This window comes from Papaver somniferum, chromosome 1 (genome assembly GCF_003573695.1).
Source record: "Papaver somniferum cultivar HN1 chromosome 1, ASM357369v1, whole genome shotgun sequence".
In the NCBI taxonomy this organism is placed as follows: Eukaryota; Viridiplantae; Streptophyta; class Magnoliopsida; order Ranunculales; family Papaveraceae; genus Papaver; species Papaver somniferum.
This window is the reverse complement of record NC_039358.1, coordinates 232,487,019-232,507,739: the sequence shown is the minus strand read 5'-3', so window position 1 is coordinate 232,507,739 and position 20,721 is coordinate 232,487,019. Positions and strand designations below refer to the sequence as shown.

The window sequence follows — 20,721 nt, the reverse complement described above, 5'->3', positions numbered from 1 at the left end:
TTTAAATCTATTGAAGGGTCCTGACTTTTGATTTATGAATCACCAAATCTCATTATATATCACTAATGCAATTTCTTTGCTCGGGGCTTGCTATGGTGTTTTGAGATTTATTATGGAAAGTGGTGCCTAAGGTTGCGAGGTACAATCTGCTACTATTCTTTCGTATATTCCAGTCTTAACCCTTCTTTCTGCTTGATATGATATAAATTTCAAGTTTGTAATTGTTACAGGTTATTGTGAGTGAAAAGGTTAGGGAAGCTCGTGCAAAGTCAATGAAGTTCAAGGATGGATACATGATTTCTTCTGGTCAGCTAATTTACGAGTACATTGATTCAGCCGTTAGACACGTCCTTCTTAGACTGGTCAGTTTCTACACCATTTATTGTTACTAACTTAAACTGTATCTTTCATTAGTATATTAATTGTTGTTTGGTTTACTTTTGTTTGTTTCATTTTTGTTTAGAGTGAGACAGTGGAGAGTATGAGGTGATGATTAGATAATTTCCCTATTGGTTTGATTGTCGAAACGGTGACATAAATGTATTCCGTCTATCTGATAATTATCTCCAGTCCTACTAAAGAGCGCCCTTTTTTCTGTTTTACTTCTTTTGTTGTGTGCCGAGTTATATTTTCTTTATTTCTGGAAATTCCGTTCATCTTCTAACTTAAAGTTCATTGTTGTTTGTTTTGTTGAGCAAGGTGTTATTGGCATCAAGGTCAAGAACATGTTTGATTAGGATCCTAAAGGAAAGAATGGTCCAATGACTCCATTGCCTGATGTTACCATCCACCAACCTAAGGTTGAAGAAGACTTCGTCAGGACTTCAATGATGGCTCCTACCGAAATAGAAATGGCAGTTCCCCCACAAATAATAGTAACTTGAATGGGATGCGGTTTCCAGATTCATTATGATCTGGCATACAGTGTGTGATTACTGCTCATGTGGATGATGCTTATGTCTACATGCCAAGTTCAGAGTTCAAGTATGTTAGTAATGCTGTCGGAAGTTTTATTACATGGCCCAAGGATCGATTAGTGTTCCCATATACATCTTCATAATCTTTTTGGAGTGTGTTTAGAAAACTTAAATTTTGTATCACTGCCATTTTTTTGAATGTATGTGGTTAACACTAGTAGGTTAACTTGAATGTAAGTGTATTGCACTGGCAGGTTAATGTGAATGTGAAATACTTTCGGCAATCCAGTTTCAGCTATAATTTTGTTTTTTCAAAATAGTTTTATGCACACAACTTCTAATAAAAGTTGTAGTTACGCATTCATTTACATAAAACAGAAGTTGTTACTTCAAATATTACAACTGTTAAGGGTATTGTAAAAACAAATCTTGCAACATAAGTAGGAGTTGTTCAGTATAGTTGTACAACTCTAGGAAGTGTAATGATAGTAGTATTCACAATACTAATCGATGTTGTCTTCCAGTTTTCGACTACGAAACAGTTACTTTACAACATAAGTTTGTGTTGTCCATGATAGTTCGACAATTCATACAGGTGTTGTGCGAATATAATTCATAATACTGGTAATTGTTGTTGCATATGTTTCTACGATATGCTACTTATTTTGTCCACGATTGTTCTACAATACAAGCAAGAGTTGTGTTAGGTTATCAAAAAAAATCGAAAGAGAATCACAACATGACAAACTATTGTCGAACCATGAACCACATCACCCTTTACAACACTTGTCAACCATTGTACAAAAACTTGGACTTTCTACAATACTCACGTTCAATAATACATGAAATGGAGTTGTCGTAGGGGTACTGCAACTCTTATCTTGTGTCGTCAATGATGATTTTTCCCGTAGTGCCTTCTGTTACAAGTTAACAGTTCTGTTTATATCCGTACAACTCTTGAATTTCTATTAACCGTGACAGCTACCACTGCCAACTTGTCTTTGTATCTATCTCAGCCTTCTCTTGTAAAGGCTTGTACCTGTTTTACTTTGTGTGGTAATGTAATCAAACCATTCTCATCCACTTATTTCAATATGGCATCAGAGCCGATTAGGACCTGATAACCAGTTTAGAGCTTCCGCCATTAAACCTGCAAATTCAAGCTTTTGTTCTTGAAAATTTCTTGAATTTTTCTTCTGATTCGATATGGAATCAAGTATTACTAAAGTTCCTTTACATACTATAGCTAGTATAGTTCCTTCTAAGCTCCAGGATCATAACTTTCTAACCTGGAAATCGTTATTACTTCCTCTTTTCAAGAGATACAATGTTCTTGGATATATTGATGGATCTAAAAGATGTCCAAATAAGTTTGTTTATGCACAAAGAGGTGTAGTTCCTTCTGATACTATCAATCCTGAGTGGATCAAATGGAATGAAGAAGATCAAACACTCATTTTGTGGATTCAATCAGCAATCTCTTGAAAGTGTTATCTCCTATGTAGCTGGTCCGATTACTTCCTATTAACTGTGGAGATCAATTGAATAAAGATTTGCAGCAATTTCTTCAACTCATGTTATTCAACTTCGAACCAAACTCTTGTCTATTAAGCAAGGTAATTCTACAATGATTAACTATCTTAATAAAATCAAGAAAATATTTGATTCCTTGTCTGCTGCTGGTTCACCTATTTGTGAATCTGAAATGATTGTAAGTGTTCTCAATGGTCTTGGATCTGCTTTTGATTCTTTCTCCACCTCAATTCGAATTTGCAATCCACTAGTTACTTTAGGAGAGTTACACAATCTATTGTTAAGTGAAGATATTGTTTTGTCAGAAAGAGCTAAACATGTAGTTAACTCAGAAGAAGGAAAAGATTTTGCTGCCTTTAGAGAAAATAGGTCTTTCTCTCACAACAACAATGCTAGATCATATTTTGATTACAACTCAAGACCTCAAACTCGTTCATACTACCCAACTACATCATCTTCATACACTTTTCATTCCAACTCAAGACCTAAACCACCAAAAGCTCTCTTCAGTACTAAGTATCCAGTATCTGCAGCTCATTTGGCATCAGTTGAAGATAGTATTTCCTAAGACAGTGGCACAAACTAAGAAACACCCAAGATGGATTCATTCTTTGGTCTCTGAATGTTCTGCTCTCAAAATAACTGGTACTTGGACACTAGAACCTCCTCATCCATCTCAGAATTTGGTAGGATGTAAATGGGTCTTCAAAATCAAACATAATCCAGATGGAACCGTTGATAGATTCAAATCCAGATTAGTGGCAAAGGGATATCTTCAGCAAGAGGGAATAGACTATCAAGAGACTTTCAGTCATGTTGCAAAGCCAGCAACAATCAGAATTGTTTTATCTCTTGTTGTGTATCACAACTGGCCTGTTAAACAACTTGATATTAGCAATGCATTTCTTCATGGTGATCTTAAAAAGACTGTTTTTATGACTCAACCACCAGGATTTGAAGATCCAGAGAAGCCTCATTATGTTTGCAGATTACACAAATCTATCTATGTGGATGATATACTTATTACTGGGTCTTTTTTGCAAGCTTGTAATCAGGTCATTTCTCAACTATCTCTTTCCTTTCCAGTCAAAGATTTAGGCTTTATTCACTACTTATTAGGATTGGAACTAAAAAGAAATGCAAATGCAATGCATCTCTCTCAAACTAAGTACATTTTAGATTTACTCAAGAAAACCAACATGCTAGATGGCATATAGTACACCAGCTATTGCAGATTCAAAAACGAGTAAGTTTGATGGTCAACTCTTTCCAGATGCTACAGACTATAGATCATTAGTTGTTGCTCTTCAATATGTCACATGGACAAGACCTGATATTAGCTATGTGTTAACCAAGTTTATCAACACATGAGAAATCCCACTGATGTTCATTTAATTGTTGCTAAGAGAAATTTAAGGTACTTAAAGAGTACTCTGGATCATGGAATCATTCTTCAGCAAGGAATACAAGCTATCTCTTCTTTCTCAGACTCAGATTGGGTAGGAAATCCAGATGACAGGAGATCGACAAGTGGATACCGTGTGTTTTTTGGTCCTAATCCTATTTACTGGTCTTCTAAGAAACAACCAACAGTTGCTAGGAGTTCTACAGAAGCTGAGTACCGCTCTTTAGCTCACATTGCGACTGAGGTGTTGTGGGTGTGTCAGATTCTTAAAGATCTTAATGTGTTTGTTTCTGCCTCTCCTACACTTGGATGTGATAACAAAAGCTCTATATCTGCTGCTTCTAATCTCACTCTTCATGGTAGAATGAAGCATGTTGTCATTGATTTTCATTTCATTCGAGAATTGATTCAGTCCAAAGTTTTGTGCCTTCACTATGTCTCTACAGATGCTCTAATTGCATATGTCTTCACCAAAGGCCTTTCAGCAGCTCGATTTGAGAATTTGCGTGATAAACTGAAAGTGCAATCACTTCAGTTTGAGGAGGGATAATACAAGAGTATAACTCTCTTTAGTGTCTGCTATGATACACTTCAGTGTGTGCTGTTAGTCCTTCTGTTACTAGTTAACAGTTCTGTTTGTATCAGTAGGATCAGAATCTCGCAACAATAATGCCTCAGCGAAATTATTAACAACACAACACAGCAGTGTCGCAGAACAACTTCAGAAACGAAATAATAAACGACGTCAGCTAAATCATGAGAAAAATGTGATGGTCCTGCGAAAATTAGGGAGTTTGCGAGATTAACATTTGTAAGGTTGCGAGAATGTTGCAAGCCATATCCTAAAATAAAGGACAGATTAGCTGTCATCCACTATGTAATTCCCTATAAATAGTCGTTCAGTTGTAAAGAAAAGGAGAAAGATCTTTTCTGAGTGATAAGCAAGTAAATAGGAGAGAGAAAATCTAGAGCAGTGGTTATACTTGATTTCTTTATTTTCTCTTGTAAGATTGTTCAAAGGTTCATCAATAAAATTAAGATTGTTAATCCAAAAATGAGTTGAATGTTAATTAAATCTTGTGAGGGGTGTAGTGTAGGATTTCCTGCAACTACATAATGGCGCTAGAAACAGGGAGTTGAAGATTGAAGATTGTTCTAGAAAAAGTTAAAGATTAATATTGTGATTTATTAGAATTGAAAGTAATTGGTGAAAAAACTTACATAATCTCTTACAATTTGTTAGTATTGAAAGAATGGCTAGAAGGAGAAATGTATCGGAACAACCGACAACCGCTAGAAGAAGAAGTAAAAGACTTGCTGGAAGGGGAGAAGTGAAATGGGAGAATCTACTAGAAGGAGAATAGTGGAGAAAATCAAAATTCAACAACAGTTAACAAACACCGGTACAAAATAGGACTATGGATATGATAGAGTGAGCATACACACTTGCGATCAAATCAGCAGAAGAAATAGAAGAAGAGCAGCAACCAGGAACCATAGACAGGTAGAGCGAAATCAAGAAGCAGATGAAGGAATAATTATGGAGATGAGGAAAATTGGAGCGTTAAAACGCTGAGACGAAGAATACATGAAGAAAGAAATTGAGGGGAAGAACGTGCAATCTAACAAGGCAAAATCACGAATTGAGGATGAAAATATGATACAGAGTAGAAGATCGAAAGTATTACAAGTCATATTCAAGATCGACTAGAAGAGAAATGAGGCGAAACTCACCCACAGTTAATGCTGAAAATAATATTCGAGAAGAAATTACCAAATCCTAATGAAGAACATCGCAGATAGAGAAAGGACTGATGATTACGTTCCCACAAAATGAAACTTTTGATGATAGGAAAAATGATAGAAATCAAGAGAATGAACAACGTCAGGGACGAAATAATCAGATGGCGAAGAGAATCGGAGGAGGAAGGAGAATTTTACATGAGAGAGAAGCTCAAAGAAATCAACAAACGATTGAAGAAGAAATTGAAAGATATTATGCTGAACAAGCACGTTTAATTTGCGAACGTGAAAGATTGAGAGCGGAAATGGAGAACGAGCTTCAGGAGACAATTTCCAAACAATAACGACAATCGAGAAAGAAGACGCACACAAAACCGGAATAAAGTAATCTCAATGAAGAGTATGATAGAGTAGGATGGCTGAAAGACAGCGAATGAATTGATAGAATGAACAAAATCATGGGGGGAAAATGAAAGGCATCATCATATGCGAATTCAAGATAGAGATGAGGAAGCGAATCGAGAAGACGAGATGAGGATGATGAAGAAGAAATGCATTTTGCGAGAGAAGAAAGACATGAACGCAGAAGAAGGGAGGCGAAATTAAAAGACCAATGGATCAAAAATTCAGGCGTAAATGAACAAATCTTAAAAGAATTGGAAGAAATGAGAGGAATGCTAAATAATAGAGGAGAAGTAGGCAGAAGACAATTAGATGAAGCTATAGAAGAAGCTGCGAAAACTCCATTTACAAGAGAAGTACAACTAGGAGGAATACCTCCGAAATGCAATTTTCCCGCATTAACCAATATTTTGATGGAACAACTTGTGCAATTCAACACATTAAAGCCTATGTGAGATGCATGTTACAGTGGGAAAATCATGATGCCGTATTGTGCAAGTATTTTGCATCCAGCTAACAGGAGAGGCGTTAAAATGGTTCGAAGGTCTACCAAAAATACAATAACATCTTCAATCATTTGCAGACACATTCTGGGGGCATATATAAGTAATAATTCTTCGCGACCTGGTATTGAAGGTGTTTGGATTAAAACAAAGGATTGGCGAAAGTTGAAGCACCTAACCAAAAGATGGAGGACTATGTGTAGTGATGGCTGGCCGTGTGGATGAGAGATATCTTATCTTATCATTTATCAATGCTATGTTCGCAACCAATTATATGTCCAAATTTTCAGAGTCAAGAAACATCACAATGACGAACTGCGAGAACTTCAGGAAGAGTATATTGCTCTAGAGGAAAGGACAAAATGAAATGGAATCATACCCAGTTGCGAACACCATTCACAACAGCGAATGCAAGCTTATTACCTAAACTAATAAACACAGTGGCGAGCACTTCGCAAGTACAACAAGAAAAGGTACGGGCAACAATCAACAGAAACTGGTGGCTATGGGAAGCCGAGATCAAGAGTATGAAAGAGAAAAATTTCTACAATCGTGGTGGAAATAATAAGATTCAAAGACTGATCAGCCGCAAGAAACTTATGGAGGTCAAAGACAAAACTATAATAGAGGACAGGAGGTCACAAGGTAGTATGGGAAGAAATCAAGATGCCACCTCTGAATGCAAGTGTGAGAAAATATGGGAAGCTATAATTTTGATGGAGAATATACCAACACCATGGAACATGGGAACGAAACCACCTCAAAGCCGCAGAAGTCATGAGTTCTGTTCTTATCATCATTTTCACGGACATACTACAAATGATTGCAGAAATATAAAGAGAATTATTCTGAGAATGATAGATCAGGAAAACTAAACCACTTTCTGGTAGGACACCCACAATCTCAACCATTACTACACCACCAACAGAGCATCATAGAGTAAACAGGTGAAAGAGAAGGAAACATTTTGTAGAAGTTGGAGCAAAAGCAAAAATCTATTTTGTCACTCTATCGTACATTCATACAAGACATTGAAGATTTTCATGACAATGTTTTGAGTAGAGTGTTCGCAAGAGACAATGATGGAAGAGAAATTATGAATATTGCGAAAATCTCGCCGCTAGAGAATGACAAAACAGTTATTTCTTTTACCGCAGAAGAAGTCCCGAAGGTGGAGAAGTACATGACAATCCATTAGTGGTAAAATTAGAAATTAATCCAAAACCGAAAGAAGATGAAGATGATGAAGCTGAAGACTCATGGGCAATTAATAGGATTCTAATCGATGGAAGCTCTGTGAACATCTTATTCTATCATACTTATAAAACTATGGGAGGAAGAGATGATGATCTTATACCATCACATATAAGATATATGGTTTTAATGGTACTGCCAACAAGCCTAAAGGGGAGGTTACTATGAATTCCATTGAAGGGAATATCTTCTGAAATCTGTTTGTGTGTTGACGTAGATCACCCTACAATGCATTAATTGGTCGACCTTGGCTACATGGGATTCTAGGTGTAGCTTCAACTTTCCACCATGCATCAAATTCCCTCACCCCAGCGGTGTAGGAATCATAAAGGAGATTGGGTTGAAGGAAAGAAATGTTACGAAACTGAGGTAGAATCCTGCGAAGGAAGAGCAAACAAGAAGGAAAGTTGCACAAAATCAAAGAGACACAAAGAAGTGAAGATTGATGGTGGATGCAATCGAACGAAAAGGAAGAAATGTTGCAAAACTAATGCTAGCTCAGAATAAGAAATGGTGAACATACCACTACCAAGGAAGAAGCAGTAGCAGAAATAACAAAGAAGCAGAGAATGGCAAAGGTAATAAAAATAAGAATGTATGAATGATTGATTTGTTGCGACACTCTCGCAACAAATAAAATTCTCAAAATACATTTTACTGAATGATAAAAAGAGATTGAGAATGCAAATACGATGATGATGTGCGAGAATCTCGCAGAGATAATGAATTCTACAAAAGACAATCAGAGAACAATGACAAAAGAGAAAGGGGCGAACCTTTATGGCGTACACCCTAGTTCGCGAATACAATTTCGCAAGAGGAAAATATAAGACCTAAAGTACGTCATATAAGGGGGTACCTGTTGCATGGTTCAGGGAAAGGCTACACCTCCCCCAGAACCTGAGTTATGGAGATTTGGGGTCAATAAAGCCCATCCGGGAGAGGCACCTTGGATTCTCAGCTTAAACATATGACTTAGGTTGTGCGACTAAGGTAATAAGAACTCTCCCAAAGAGTGCAGAATCTGACCAAGGCGCCGAGGGACACGGTTGAGTCAAGAGTGCCAGGGGCGTCTGGAGCGTACCTTGCCATTCTTTACAAGTGTTGTCTTATACTGCACTCGGCCCGAAGAAAACCCCACTTAGGGTGTAGTCTCGTAACCATAAGCCCTATAGGTAAAAGGGATAAGAGGCTGCGAAAACAACTGGTTGTTGTTAAGACCGGATGGGAGGAGCCAACCTTGTATGGTATAGGTACGCCTCCTTGAAGGGGAAACCAGGGGGAAGATAAGGGCGGCACCCTCCATTTGGGAGCTGATAAGTGTCTTAAGACACAAATGTCATGAGGCTTTTTACTCGCAAGGGTATTAAGGCTTGTCATATTTGTGCGGCAATCCTGAAGAGGCAATAATACAAAAGAAAAATATAAAACGAGATCAATGGGTTTTCGCATGAAAGTGCGAAGATGTCCTGCGATTTCGTCGCAAGACGGCAATGTAAATGGGGATTTATTTTCACAAGAATATTTAGGCCTGTCATATTGTCGCAACATTCCTGAAGAGGCCATAACACAAAAGAAAAATTTAAGGCAAGATCAATGGGTTTTTGCATGAAAGTGCAAGGACGTCCTGCGATTTTGTCGCAATGACAAGAGGTGGCATAATAAGACCTTTAACTAGGAAGGCAAAATAAGACCACACAGGGATGAGATTTTGAAAAGAATCAAAATTCACTTCGCATATGATTGCGAAATTATACATAAACAACTGCGAAGTTGAGGCACAAAATAAGAAAAATCAGCAAAATCTCTCATTTGGATACAAATAACAGAGGCAAGTATGGGAATGAATGAAATTATAAAATGTTATTTGTCTCCATATGATAGATTTACATAAAAATTCAAAAATTAATGATTATGTTGATTAACCGTATTGCAAGGAAGAATATTTTTAATGAATGCAAGTCAAAATGAAAGAAACTCATATATTAAGGAATATGGAGAACCAAAAGAATTCGCAAATATACAGAAAGAAGGAATAGATGTACAAGTATTACAGAAGATCAAAGAAAGAAACAAAAACTACTTCTTAGTTGATCCTTCATCATCTTCATCAGACTTGTTCCCTTCTTCGTCTGCATCAAAACTTTTATCTCCATCAGAACCTTCATCACCATCACATTCTTCATCATCAGCTTCGCTATCAGAGATGGTCAGACTAGGAATGTTCTTTGGGATCTCCTCCAAGAGACAAGGATAATCAGAGTGAGGAATACTATGGTCATCACAAACCATTTGAATAGTTTGAATGCGAAAATGCAGAGCGTCGTTCTTAAAGTTCGCAACAGTGATCTTGATTTGATTCTTTAATCTAGAACACTTATCGTTGCGAGAAGAAAGATTCTTTGTGAGTTCCTCTTTTTCAGCTTCAAGTTCCTCAATTATTTTGCGCTATCTATTTTCAGAATCTGCGAGCAAAAGACAATCAATTAATAACTTGATGAAAATTCATAAGAAACAAAAGATTAGTGAAGAAGAACAGTTAATAACCTTCTCTGTCAGAAATCATATCTCTAATCAAGGGTATATGCTCAACTTGGAGACTAACATTTACACCTAAATCTTTTTTGGCATCATCTAAGATAAGGAGACCAGAACGAATTTGGTTTTCTCTCTCGTTAAGCACGGCATTTTGGCGGTTAGCTTCATCCCGTTCAAGTTAAACTTCAAGAAGAATTTCTTGGAATTTCGCCAAAGTCTCAGCACCTTGGTTAGAAATGCGATCCTTATCATCTATGAGACCGCTAATTTTGGTTCTTAGCTCATTGATTTTCTCTTTAGAATTAAGAAAGAAACGCTTAAATTGGTTGGCTAAGCTTAAACTAGATCTATGGTCAATCTCTAAGAGGCGAAATTTGGATATCAGTTCATTCAGAGAAAGAGATGAAATTTTATCATTTGAGAAACTATTTAAAGATTTGTTAAGATGCTCAAGAAGGGTGTCATTATCCAAGGCATTAGGAAATGAACGAAGAACGGTATCTTCATTAGAAAAACCATAAATGTCTGCAAAAAGGATCAATCAAATAAGATAAAATAACAGGATGAATGAATGAAGGGAAAGGAGAAAAGTAACATACCATAGAGTTGATTATTAGCTTGTTGAAGACTAGAGATTTTATCTTGTGCGAAGAAGAATCAATTTCTAGTTGTTTGTTCTTCTCGCGAAGACCTTTGACTTCAACTTCCAGTTCCTTATTCTTTGTACGAAATTGAAGATTCTTCTTTTCAAGAATTTCGCGTCTCCTCTCCAAATCTGAGGCAACAACGAAAGAAGCTTTTCTATCCTGCGAGAAAATGTAAAAAATATTAAAATAGAAAGAGATTTTGAGTTATAATAATGAAGAAGTAAAAAGACGAAAGCATACCAGACTATTAAGAGAATGCAGGAAGTTTGGAGTCACCGATCTAGAAACTCCGCGAAGAGAATTATCACCATCCAATAAAGGAACATCGAAAATCGTAGCGAGAGATTTGCAGGTATTAGCGAGTTGATTATCTCCCATTCCTTGCCAAGAATTAGAAAAGATTGCAGAGAGCTTAGCCATAGAAGATTCAGATGGAGAATCTTCATTTGCAGCAAGGTCATCATTATCCTACATCTTTTGACCGCTTGGAGGCATATCTGAATATAGAGTATGGGAATGGATGAAAAGTAAGAAGATTGAAGAGGGAAGAATTACAGTAGCAGAACTTACGGAAGAACAATAGAGTTGCAGAGATGAGAGAGTAAAAAGAGAAGAGAAAGTAAAAAGAAAATGGAAAGAAGAGTAAGAAGAATATATAAAGAAGATTTGTTTTACTCGAAAAAAATAAACACCACTAATGCGAAAAGAAGTGAGCGGTTGAAAAACAGCGGTTACAGAAGACGTGTCAAGAAATAGATGGAAGAAAGGATACGTGTGATAAATGCAGAATATGAAGAGATGGACAGCTGCGGCATTTCCTCACATCGTTCTCTACTTCGCAGAGAAGATATGAGAAGAGGCAAGATGTAGGATCAGAATCTCGCAGCAATAATGCCTCAGCGAAATTATTAACAACACAACACAACAGTGTCGCAGAACAACTTCAAAAACGAAATAATAAACGACGTCAGCTAAATCAAGAGAAAAATGTGATGGTCCTGCGAAAATTAGGGAGTTTGCGAGATTAACATTTGTAAGGTTGCGAGAATGTCGCAAGCCATATCCGAAAATAAAGGACAGATTAGCTGTCATCCACTATGTAATTCCCTATAAATAGTCGTTCAGTTGTAAAGAAAAGGAGAGAGATTTTTTCCGAGTGAGAAGCAAGTAAATAGGAGAGAGAAAATCTAGAACAGTGGTTATATTTGATTCCTTTATCTTTTCTTGTAAGATTGTTCAAAGGTTCATCAATAAAATTAAGATTGTTAATCCAAAAATGAGTTGAGTGTTAATGAAATCAACTAATTTTCTAATCTCATATTCACCTCCTACGATGTTAACTTTTTTGCTTCCGGTGTGACTCAACGTTCTCCGAGTGACTAAAACATTTTTGCTTACCTTGTTACTACACTAGAACAAAACTAGGGCAATTCCTATGACAATCAACAAAAAAGATTTTTTATTGAGCCACGTGGATGAATAAATTGTGTTTTTCACTGTGGTAAATTAGAGCAAAATCAACAAATCTGGTTTTCCATGGGCCCACTAGTATTTTTTTTAAAATAAAATGTTTTGTAGGATAAAGATAAAATATAAAATATAATATTTAGGTGAGATAAAATAAGACCAAGTGAGATAAAATAAGATAAAGTGAATAAAAAAATATGAAAAAATCGTTGAGAATCAGGAATCGTACAAAGTGTTCCTAGAATAACCGTCGGCGTTGGAAGAAAACTCTCCTGCACCTGTTTATTCCATAGGAACTGCCATGACTCGGAGGCAAGAGCACTAGTACCCTCGTGAGAATTTAGAAAAGACATTCTTGAGGCTAGACTGGAAGCATGACAACCAGCACCACCACGAGCAATGCACCACGGGTTTAAACAAAGCAAACTTTTTGATGCGTTTTAGGTTGACCAAAAGGCAACCAACCAGACCCCTTTTCGTCAAACCCCAAACAGTTAAAAGGATAACACTGCCAACCCAAGTATAATCTCTGTTCTTCAAACCCAATTTTAAAATCACAAAAAAAGATTTCCACGCCTTGAACTCCGGAAAAGAAGATAAACATAGATACTGTTCTCGGTTTCCTACTGCGGACAATACATTTTGTCACCTCACGCATGCTCTGTCATTATTTACTCTCTTCTCCCTCTCATCTGTCTCATTCCTCACTTTTCACATCTCCCCATTGTGTTTTCCTTTTATTGAGCCTCCCGTTTTGTCCCCATTCTCCTTCCCAATACACCATCTCTTGTCACGAATAGTAGCAGTATTCCTATACCCTTTCGAACTTCCCCTACTCCCTATCCAAAATCTATTGCTATAAAATCTCGCTATCTTCGAAATTAAACCCCATATTTATTTCACTTCACGTCCGTATTTAATAATACTAAATTAAACTAACTTTATTACTAGGATTTCCCGCTCTGTTGTGTCAGACGGTACTTACTCTACTTTCTAACGTATGGTTACATCATCGACACGTGTGAGCATCTCCCTGAGAACGACCCACCTCTCATGATTAAGATGGTGCCACGTGCGAGTAGGAAAACGGCATTCTTATCTAACGTCCGTTGTTAAACAAGAACCCGAGACGCGACGAGTTTGAAAAAAACGGTTGTTATATAGCATCCAAGTATTATACTATGGGCAGGACGATTCCATGGGTTTTACTTTCAATTAGGTGGTTAACGCATATGAAACCAGGGTGCTTGGTTTAACAGATGTCGCATTTTGTTGAATAATTTGTTTACTGACAGGGATTTGTTTGTTATTTAAAGCTAACGCAATTACTTCGATCAATCCAATTTCTTTCTTCTCTACCTTGGAAAAAATCCTTGCAATAAATATTCTCTGGCTCTGGCTCTGGCTCTGTTCTGTTCTGTTTTTATAGGGAAACGTTTTTCATTCTCCCTTCTTCCTTGATCATTTTAATTTCTTCTTCTTCTCTGGGAAAGAAGAAGAAGAAAGAAATTTACAGTTCAGAAAAAGAATGGTAGAAATGAGTGAAAATAACAACAACAATGGTAAAGAGAAATTAGTAGTGGAAGTACTAGGAGCACACAATCTGATGCCAAAAGATGGAGAAGGATCATCATCAGCATTTGTTGAAGTAGAATTTGAGAATCAGAGATTAAGAACACAAGTCAAATACAAAGATTTAAACCCAGTTTGGAACGAAAAGCTGGTTTTTAATGTCGAGCAAGTGAGTGATTTACCTTACAGAACATTAGAAGTGAACATTTATAATGAGAAGAAAACAGGGAACAGTAGAAATTTCTTGGGGAAAGTGAGAGTTACTGGTTCTAATATTACTAAACAGGGGAATGAAGCGATTCCTCAGTTGTATACTCTTGATAAAAGGAGTTTGTTTTCTCATATTAGAGGTGAGATTAGTTTGAAGCTTTATATTGTGAATAATCATCAAGGAAATGAGCTTCTTAATGTGAATTCATCTTCTTCTGGGGGTGTTAATGATGTTGGGGGTAATGATAATGGTGGAAATACGGTGGTTACAAATCAGAAGCAGAAACAAAAGCAGAAGAAGATGTTTCAGCAGCAGCAACAGCAGAATCAGCAGCAACAGCAACAGCATCAACAACAACAGCAGCAACAGAGGCAGCAACAGCAACAACAGCAGCAACAGAAGAATCAACATAAGCAGAATATGATTTTGCTGCAAAATCAAGAGCAGCAGCTTCTACAAAATCATCTTGGAGGCATAAATAACAATCAAGGTGAGCTCAAACCTGTAATTATTACTACAAATGATCATGGTCATGGTCATAATCCAAGTATTATACCTCATCAACCTGTGATTAATTCTGGGGGTTTTCATGGTTTTGGATTTGGGGGTGGTTCTGGTGAATTTGCTCTGAAAGAAACTAGTCCACATTTAGGAGGTGGGATTAGTAACAAAGATAAAACTAGCTCAACTTATGATTTGGTTGAGCAAATGCAGTATTTATATGTTCGTGTTGTTAGAGCAAGAGAAATGGTTTCTGTATTTGGTGGTGGAACTGAGTTAATGGCTGATGTCAAGCTTGGAAATTACAGGGGAATTACAAAGAAGAGTGTGTCTAATAATCCAGAATGGGATCAGGTTTTTGCTTTCTCGAAAGATTGTATTCAGTCATCAATGGTGGAAATTTTTGTTAGAGAGAAAGAAAAAGATGATTTCCTGGGTAAAATTTGGTTTGATTTGAATGAAGTGCCAAAGAGGGTTCCGCCGGATAGTTCATTAGCTCCACAATGGTACAGAATGGAAGATAGGAAGGGGGAAAAGGGTAAAACTGGTGAAATTATGGTTTCTGTTTGGTTTGGTACTCAAGCTGATGAAGCATTTGCTGAGGCATGGCATTCTAAAGCTGCTAATGTTTCTTTTGATGGTCTTTCTTCAATTAAATCAAAAGTTTATCTCTCGCCGAGGCTCTGGTATCTCAGGGTCACTATTATTGAAGCTCAAGATCTTGTACCAGGGGAGAAAGGGGGTTCATTGATGAGATATCCGGAGTTATCTGCAAAGGTGCAGATTGGGAACCAGGTTTTGAGATCGAGAACTGCTTCTGCGGTGGCTAATCGAGGGCTTTCGAACCCGTTCTGGAATGATGACATGGTGTTTGTTGTTGCTGAGCCGTTTGAAGATTTTCTTATGGTTTCTGTTGAAGACAGAATTGTTCCTGGTAGAGATGAGGTTTTGGGTCGGGTTGTTGTTCCAGTTACAACAATTGAACGGAGGAATGATGATAAGCCTGTTGTTTCCAAATGGTATAGTCTTGAAATGCATTATAACATGGGTTCTGATTCGAAAGTGGTGACCAGTTCGAGGTTTGGTTCTCGGATTCATCTTCGGGTGTCTTTAGATGGTGGGTATCATGTTCTTGATGAGTCAACAATGTATAGCAGTGATACGCGTCCGACTGCAAAACAGCTGTGGAGACCAAATGTTGGGGTTCTTGAGATGGGGATTTTGGGAGCAAGCGGACTGATGCCAATGAAGATGAAGGAAGGGAAAGGAAGTACTACTGATGCCTATTGCATTGCAAAGTATGGTCAGAAATGGGTCCGAACTCGGACAGTTGTAGACAGTTTGATGCCTAAATGGAATGAGCAGTATACGTGGGAGATTTTTGATCCTTGCACTGTTGTTACAGTTGGTGTGTTTGATAATTGTCACTTGGACAAGAACGCCAATATATTTGGTATGGGTGCTCGTGATTCAAGGATTGGTAAAGTCAGAATCCGACTATCGACCCTAGAATCTGATCGTGTTTACACACACTCGTACCCGCTGCTGATGCTGCATCCAACTGGTGTGAAGAAGATGGGGGAGATTCAGTTGGCTATTCGGTTCTCTCTTGCAAACATGTGTAATGTACTTCACATGTACATGTGGCCGCTGCTTCCAAAGATGCATTATCTTCAGCCGTTATCCGTCAGTCAGGTTGAGAGTCTCAGGTATCAAGCATCAAATGTTGTTGCAGCACGTCTTAGCCGAGCAGAACCTCCATTGGGAAGAGAAGTTGTTGAATACATGCTTGACAATGACTCGCATAGATTCAGTATGAGAAGAAGTAAGGCTAATTTCTTCCGTTTAGTATCTGTTCTTTCAGGGTTTATTGCTATGGGTCGTACATTGGAAATGCTTAGAAGTTGGCAGAAGCCTGTTTACTCTGTTATGTTCTTGATGGTGTTTCTAGTGCTGGTGGCCTACCCGGAGCTTATACTTCCATCTATACTACTATATATCTCGGTTTTGGGTCTCTGTAGGTACAGAGGACGGCCTAGACATCCAGTTCACATGGACATTCGTCTTTCCCACGCTGAAACTCCTTATCCAGACGAATTGGATGAAGAATTCGATACATTTCCATCGACCCGAAGCAATGAGATGGTCCGGATGAGGTATGATAGGTTGAGGAGTGTGGCTGGGAGGATACAAACAGTTGTAGGTGACTTGGCTACACAAGGGGAAAGGTTACAAGCACTGCTTAGTTGGAGGGATCCTCGTGCGACATTCCTATTTGTTCTGCTTTGCTTGTTTGCTGCTATTGGGTTCTACGCTGTGCCGTTTCGTGTTGTGGTGGCATTGTGGGGTCTGTATGGATTCAGACCACCAAAGTTCAGGAGCAAATTGCCTTCACCAGCACTTAGCTTCTTTAGGAGGTTGCCAACAAATGCTGATAGCTTGTTGTAGGAGAGAAAGAGAATGGAGGAGGCCTCTGGGGGTATAGAAAAAGGAGTTACTGAATTTGAAAGAAAATGTAATGTAGTGAAAAGACATCAAGGAGAAATGTACTTGTGTTTGTTTGTAATGGGGGCTGGGGGTCTGTTTATTTTAGAATGTTGTATTCTCTTTGATTTGAATATATCTATTCTTCGCTTGTATCTTTTTGTGGAGGGAGGGATTATGCACACTCTTGCTATGGTGGTCTTGTTCTTAGATATACTAACCAACGTTCTGGTTGCGATAATTGTATTGTACACCTTGGTGAGTATTTTCTCAAAGCTGCTTGTTCTTTGGTTTCTCTGTTACAGGCTTACATTTTTGCAGGTAAGTTGCCTGACTGTTGCAGGAAGCATAAACCATTAAGGTATGTGGTCTGAGGTTCAAATATGGGTTTGCAATTTTCTTTTGGACCCATGGTATTTGATACAGTAGTATTTTGTTTTTGTCATAGGAAGCTGAGACGATGGGGCTCAGGCCATGGGGACTACCTCTTCACATTTTTCAGGCTGATTTGAGCTTTACTCTCAGCATGGTGAAGTCAAGGGTGAGTTTAAACTTCTTTTAATTTTGCACTAGTTCTTCCCACATCTCTGCATTTTGATTTTCGCTGTAATTGAACTAGTAGTTGTTACTTTAAAGTGATCAAACTGTGACTGCTTAAATGGTTCCGGGGAGCAATGTCTAAAGATTCAGATCTATTTGACCATTTCTACTGTCAGGGCCAATTTGAGCTGGGCTGCAATTCTTATTTGCAAGATGCTATAAGAAGGAAAATACCCTATTTATAGCGTGTCCACTATCATTTTCTTTTACAAGTTTGAAGACGCATACATCACTAAATCCGTATTTTCAGCTAACATAAGCAACATTGAAGCTGATGATTTTTGCATCTTCAAACTTGTAATAGAGAATATGAGTTACTGCAGCAGATTTCCAGGATGGTCAAGGAGATTGCGCCGTTGAATATTAACATGCTGTAGCCTAAGGCACCGGTAGTAGTATGCCAATAAATTTGTTACCGAGAAACAGCAAATACTTGTAGTTTTGGCCTTGGGTTGATCGCTTTGCAGCATTACAGCCTAACAAGTAGTTTTATACTACGTATCAGATATATAGAGTTGTCCTTCCCAGAATTTGTGTAACAGCCGGTTAACTTTTCTTTTCTTTTCTTTTAATGTGTACTTGAAACCAAATCCATTGGTTATCTAAATAGTTTATATTGAAGATTGCTCCAGAGATATCGTGTTCTTGTATCTCTAGAACTCAGTCCTGAAAATGAATCTCATCTGAAAATAGCTAATATTCTAACTAGATTCCTCTGCTGCGATCAATTTAAGAGTCAAACTGTGAACTTTTTTTTATTTTTGGCAACATAACTTTTAAATGCATTGTCTGTATGTATAACTCTTATAAATTCAAGATTATCATATCTGATTATTGAACCCGAGTTATATTGTTTTGTGACAATGACGTTAGCTGAGGAGTCTTTAAAGAGGAACATCAGCGGCTTAAAAATTCTTGAAAAGTTTCTCAACAATTCCTGGCTGAGCCAGTTGGGTAAAACCACTTCATTTCAATTTTCTCCCACATCCCAACATTTAAGAGAGACCTGAAATCCATATAATTACCAAAAATTTAGTAGATCAACTCCGCGATGCATATGAGCATTTACAAAACTACGACACTTGGAGGATACATACTTCCGAAAACAAATCAAATAAACAAGCATGGATTTATATAAGCAGAAACCTCATAAGAGCTTCATTATACACAACTTGAGGATGAGCCCAAATGAAGAAAGCATGATTATGTAAATGTACAACTAATTAACACAATTCGGTTTGTGGCTTGGCTCACTTAATCATTTTCACCCATTTCAGTTTAACAAAAATCAATAACACCTTTGTTTTTCAATGATCCAGGGAGGCACGGCGATGCTTTTCAATGATCCAAGGCAATTGGCATGGAGAATTTTCACACCATGTGATATAAAAAAGGTAGCAGAGACCAATTTTCACACTAAAATGAATGTGTGCCTTGAACATTTTCCTTCCTGCAATCCTGGATAGGCAGCCCAATCTCATATCTTGTAATTGTAACAGGCACAAAGGACCAATCTCACACAGCCGCGCGCGCACACATACAAAAGTAATTTGAAAATTTTCGAGAGTATTCAATGCCGCAAGTTTAATTTTAATGACACATCTCTAAAGATTGGTAACTTGACATTGCAAAAACGGGCACATTTTAACAACTTTGTTCACATTCGTTCCAAAATAGTTGGTATTCTCCCGACCCCTTTGAGGTGATCACTTTAGTGACTCCAGCGAGTTGACAATTCTAAACTCAAAGTTATTAATGATCTTGACTTTGAATTATAAAAACCGTTACAAGAGAAAGAACTCTACAAAAGTTTCTGAACGATAAAACACACCCCATAGGAGAAACACACAAGAGATAAAAACAAAAATGTCAAGAAATTACACTTAACAGCCAGCCTTTTACTTTAACATACAATTACAACACGGCCACCGTTTTCAGTTTAACGACGAGTTGGTGAAATGGAGTCAATGCTGCAAGTTGAGAAGGCTTTAAAGAGGTACATATTTTGAAAAGTTGCTAAAAATTACTCCAAAATTCGACTGCAACAAAAATAAAAAGTCTTTTATTTCGATTTTCTCCAACATCTCATCAGTCGAGAGGAATTTGAAATTCATCGATTACTAGAAATTTGGTTGATGAACTCCACGAGGCATAAGAGAACGTGCATACTAGAAGAAACTGGATATGGATGATAATAATTAGCATACTCCGAACTATGACCCAAACGGACTAAATAGTCGCGCAAACGAATCAAATAAAGAAGCATGCATTTAAAATCATAGACATCGTAAGTGCTTCATTATGCGCAACTTAAGGATGAGTGCAAATGAAAAAAAGAAAAAAAGAAACATGATTATATACATGTTGGCATATGGCTAACACAATTCAGTTTGTCTAGCGCTTCGCTCACTTAAGTCATTTTTTCACGTTACAGTTTAACAAATATCAAGCACTGCTTAGTTGAAGGGATCTTCGTGCAATATGTTGGCTGCAATAATCAAAAACAAGGAAAAATCAAATAAGCAAAAATTATTGATACTTAGCTCCTTTATAATGGAAGTGATCGATTCGATGAAACGAACGAGCTCCCCAAATCTCTGCAACAACAACAAGGCAAAACTTTGGAAAAACAGAGTAAGTCACGTGTTCAATACGTTGTCCTTAAGACATTAGCACCGGGCTGGATTCAAGAGTGATGCTATAGCCCTCACAGGACGGATATCTCCAGGATAAAACATCCTACTACACCTACTACTAGCATATGTAGTAGATGCTCAACTTGAGCTTGCCAACTCCGAAAAACCCATTAAGGAAAATCGCAAACGTTAAAGAAATCACTATAAAATATTTTCCCCTGGGGGTCTCTCTAAAAAATAGAGAATTCCCTTTCCCATTGATTTTACAAAAGTAGTGAATTTCTTTATATAATGGAGTAATACAACTT

At 37.5% G+C, this 20,721-nt stretch overlaps 1 protein-coding gene and 1 non-coding gene across 2 annotated transcripts; both read left to right on the top strand.

Annotated features, from left to right (window-relative positions):
* Positions 1 to 479: 479 nt before the first annotated feature.
* On the top strand, positions 480 to 563 carry LOC113342243. The gene has a single exon (XR_003356536.1). It is a non-coding gene; the product is annotated as a small nucleolar RNA Z102/R77 (small nucleolar RNA).
* A 13,223-nt stretch (positions 564 to 13,786) lies between these two features.
* On the top strand, positions 13,787 to 17,324 carry LOC113318982 (FT-interacting protein 1-like). Its single transcript, XM_026567288.1, has one exon. The coding sequence runs from the start codon at positions 13,938 to 13,940 to the stop codon at positions 17,139 to 17,141; it is 3,204 nt and encodes a 1,067-aa protein (XP_026423073.1). The 5' UTR covers positions 13,787 to 13,937; the 3' UTR covers positions 17,142 to 17,324.
* Positions 17,325 to 20,721: the final 3,397 nt, after the last annotated feature.

What these genes read in the sequence shown, in the direction of transcription:
- LOC113318982 (XM_026567288.1), top strand. Translation starts at nt 13,938, where the DNA reads ATGGTAGAAATGAGTGAAAATAACAACAACAATGGTAAAGAGAAATTA.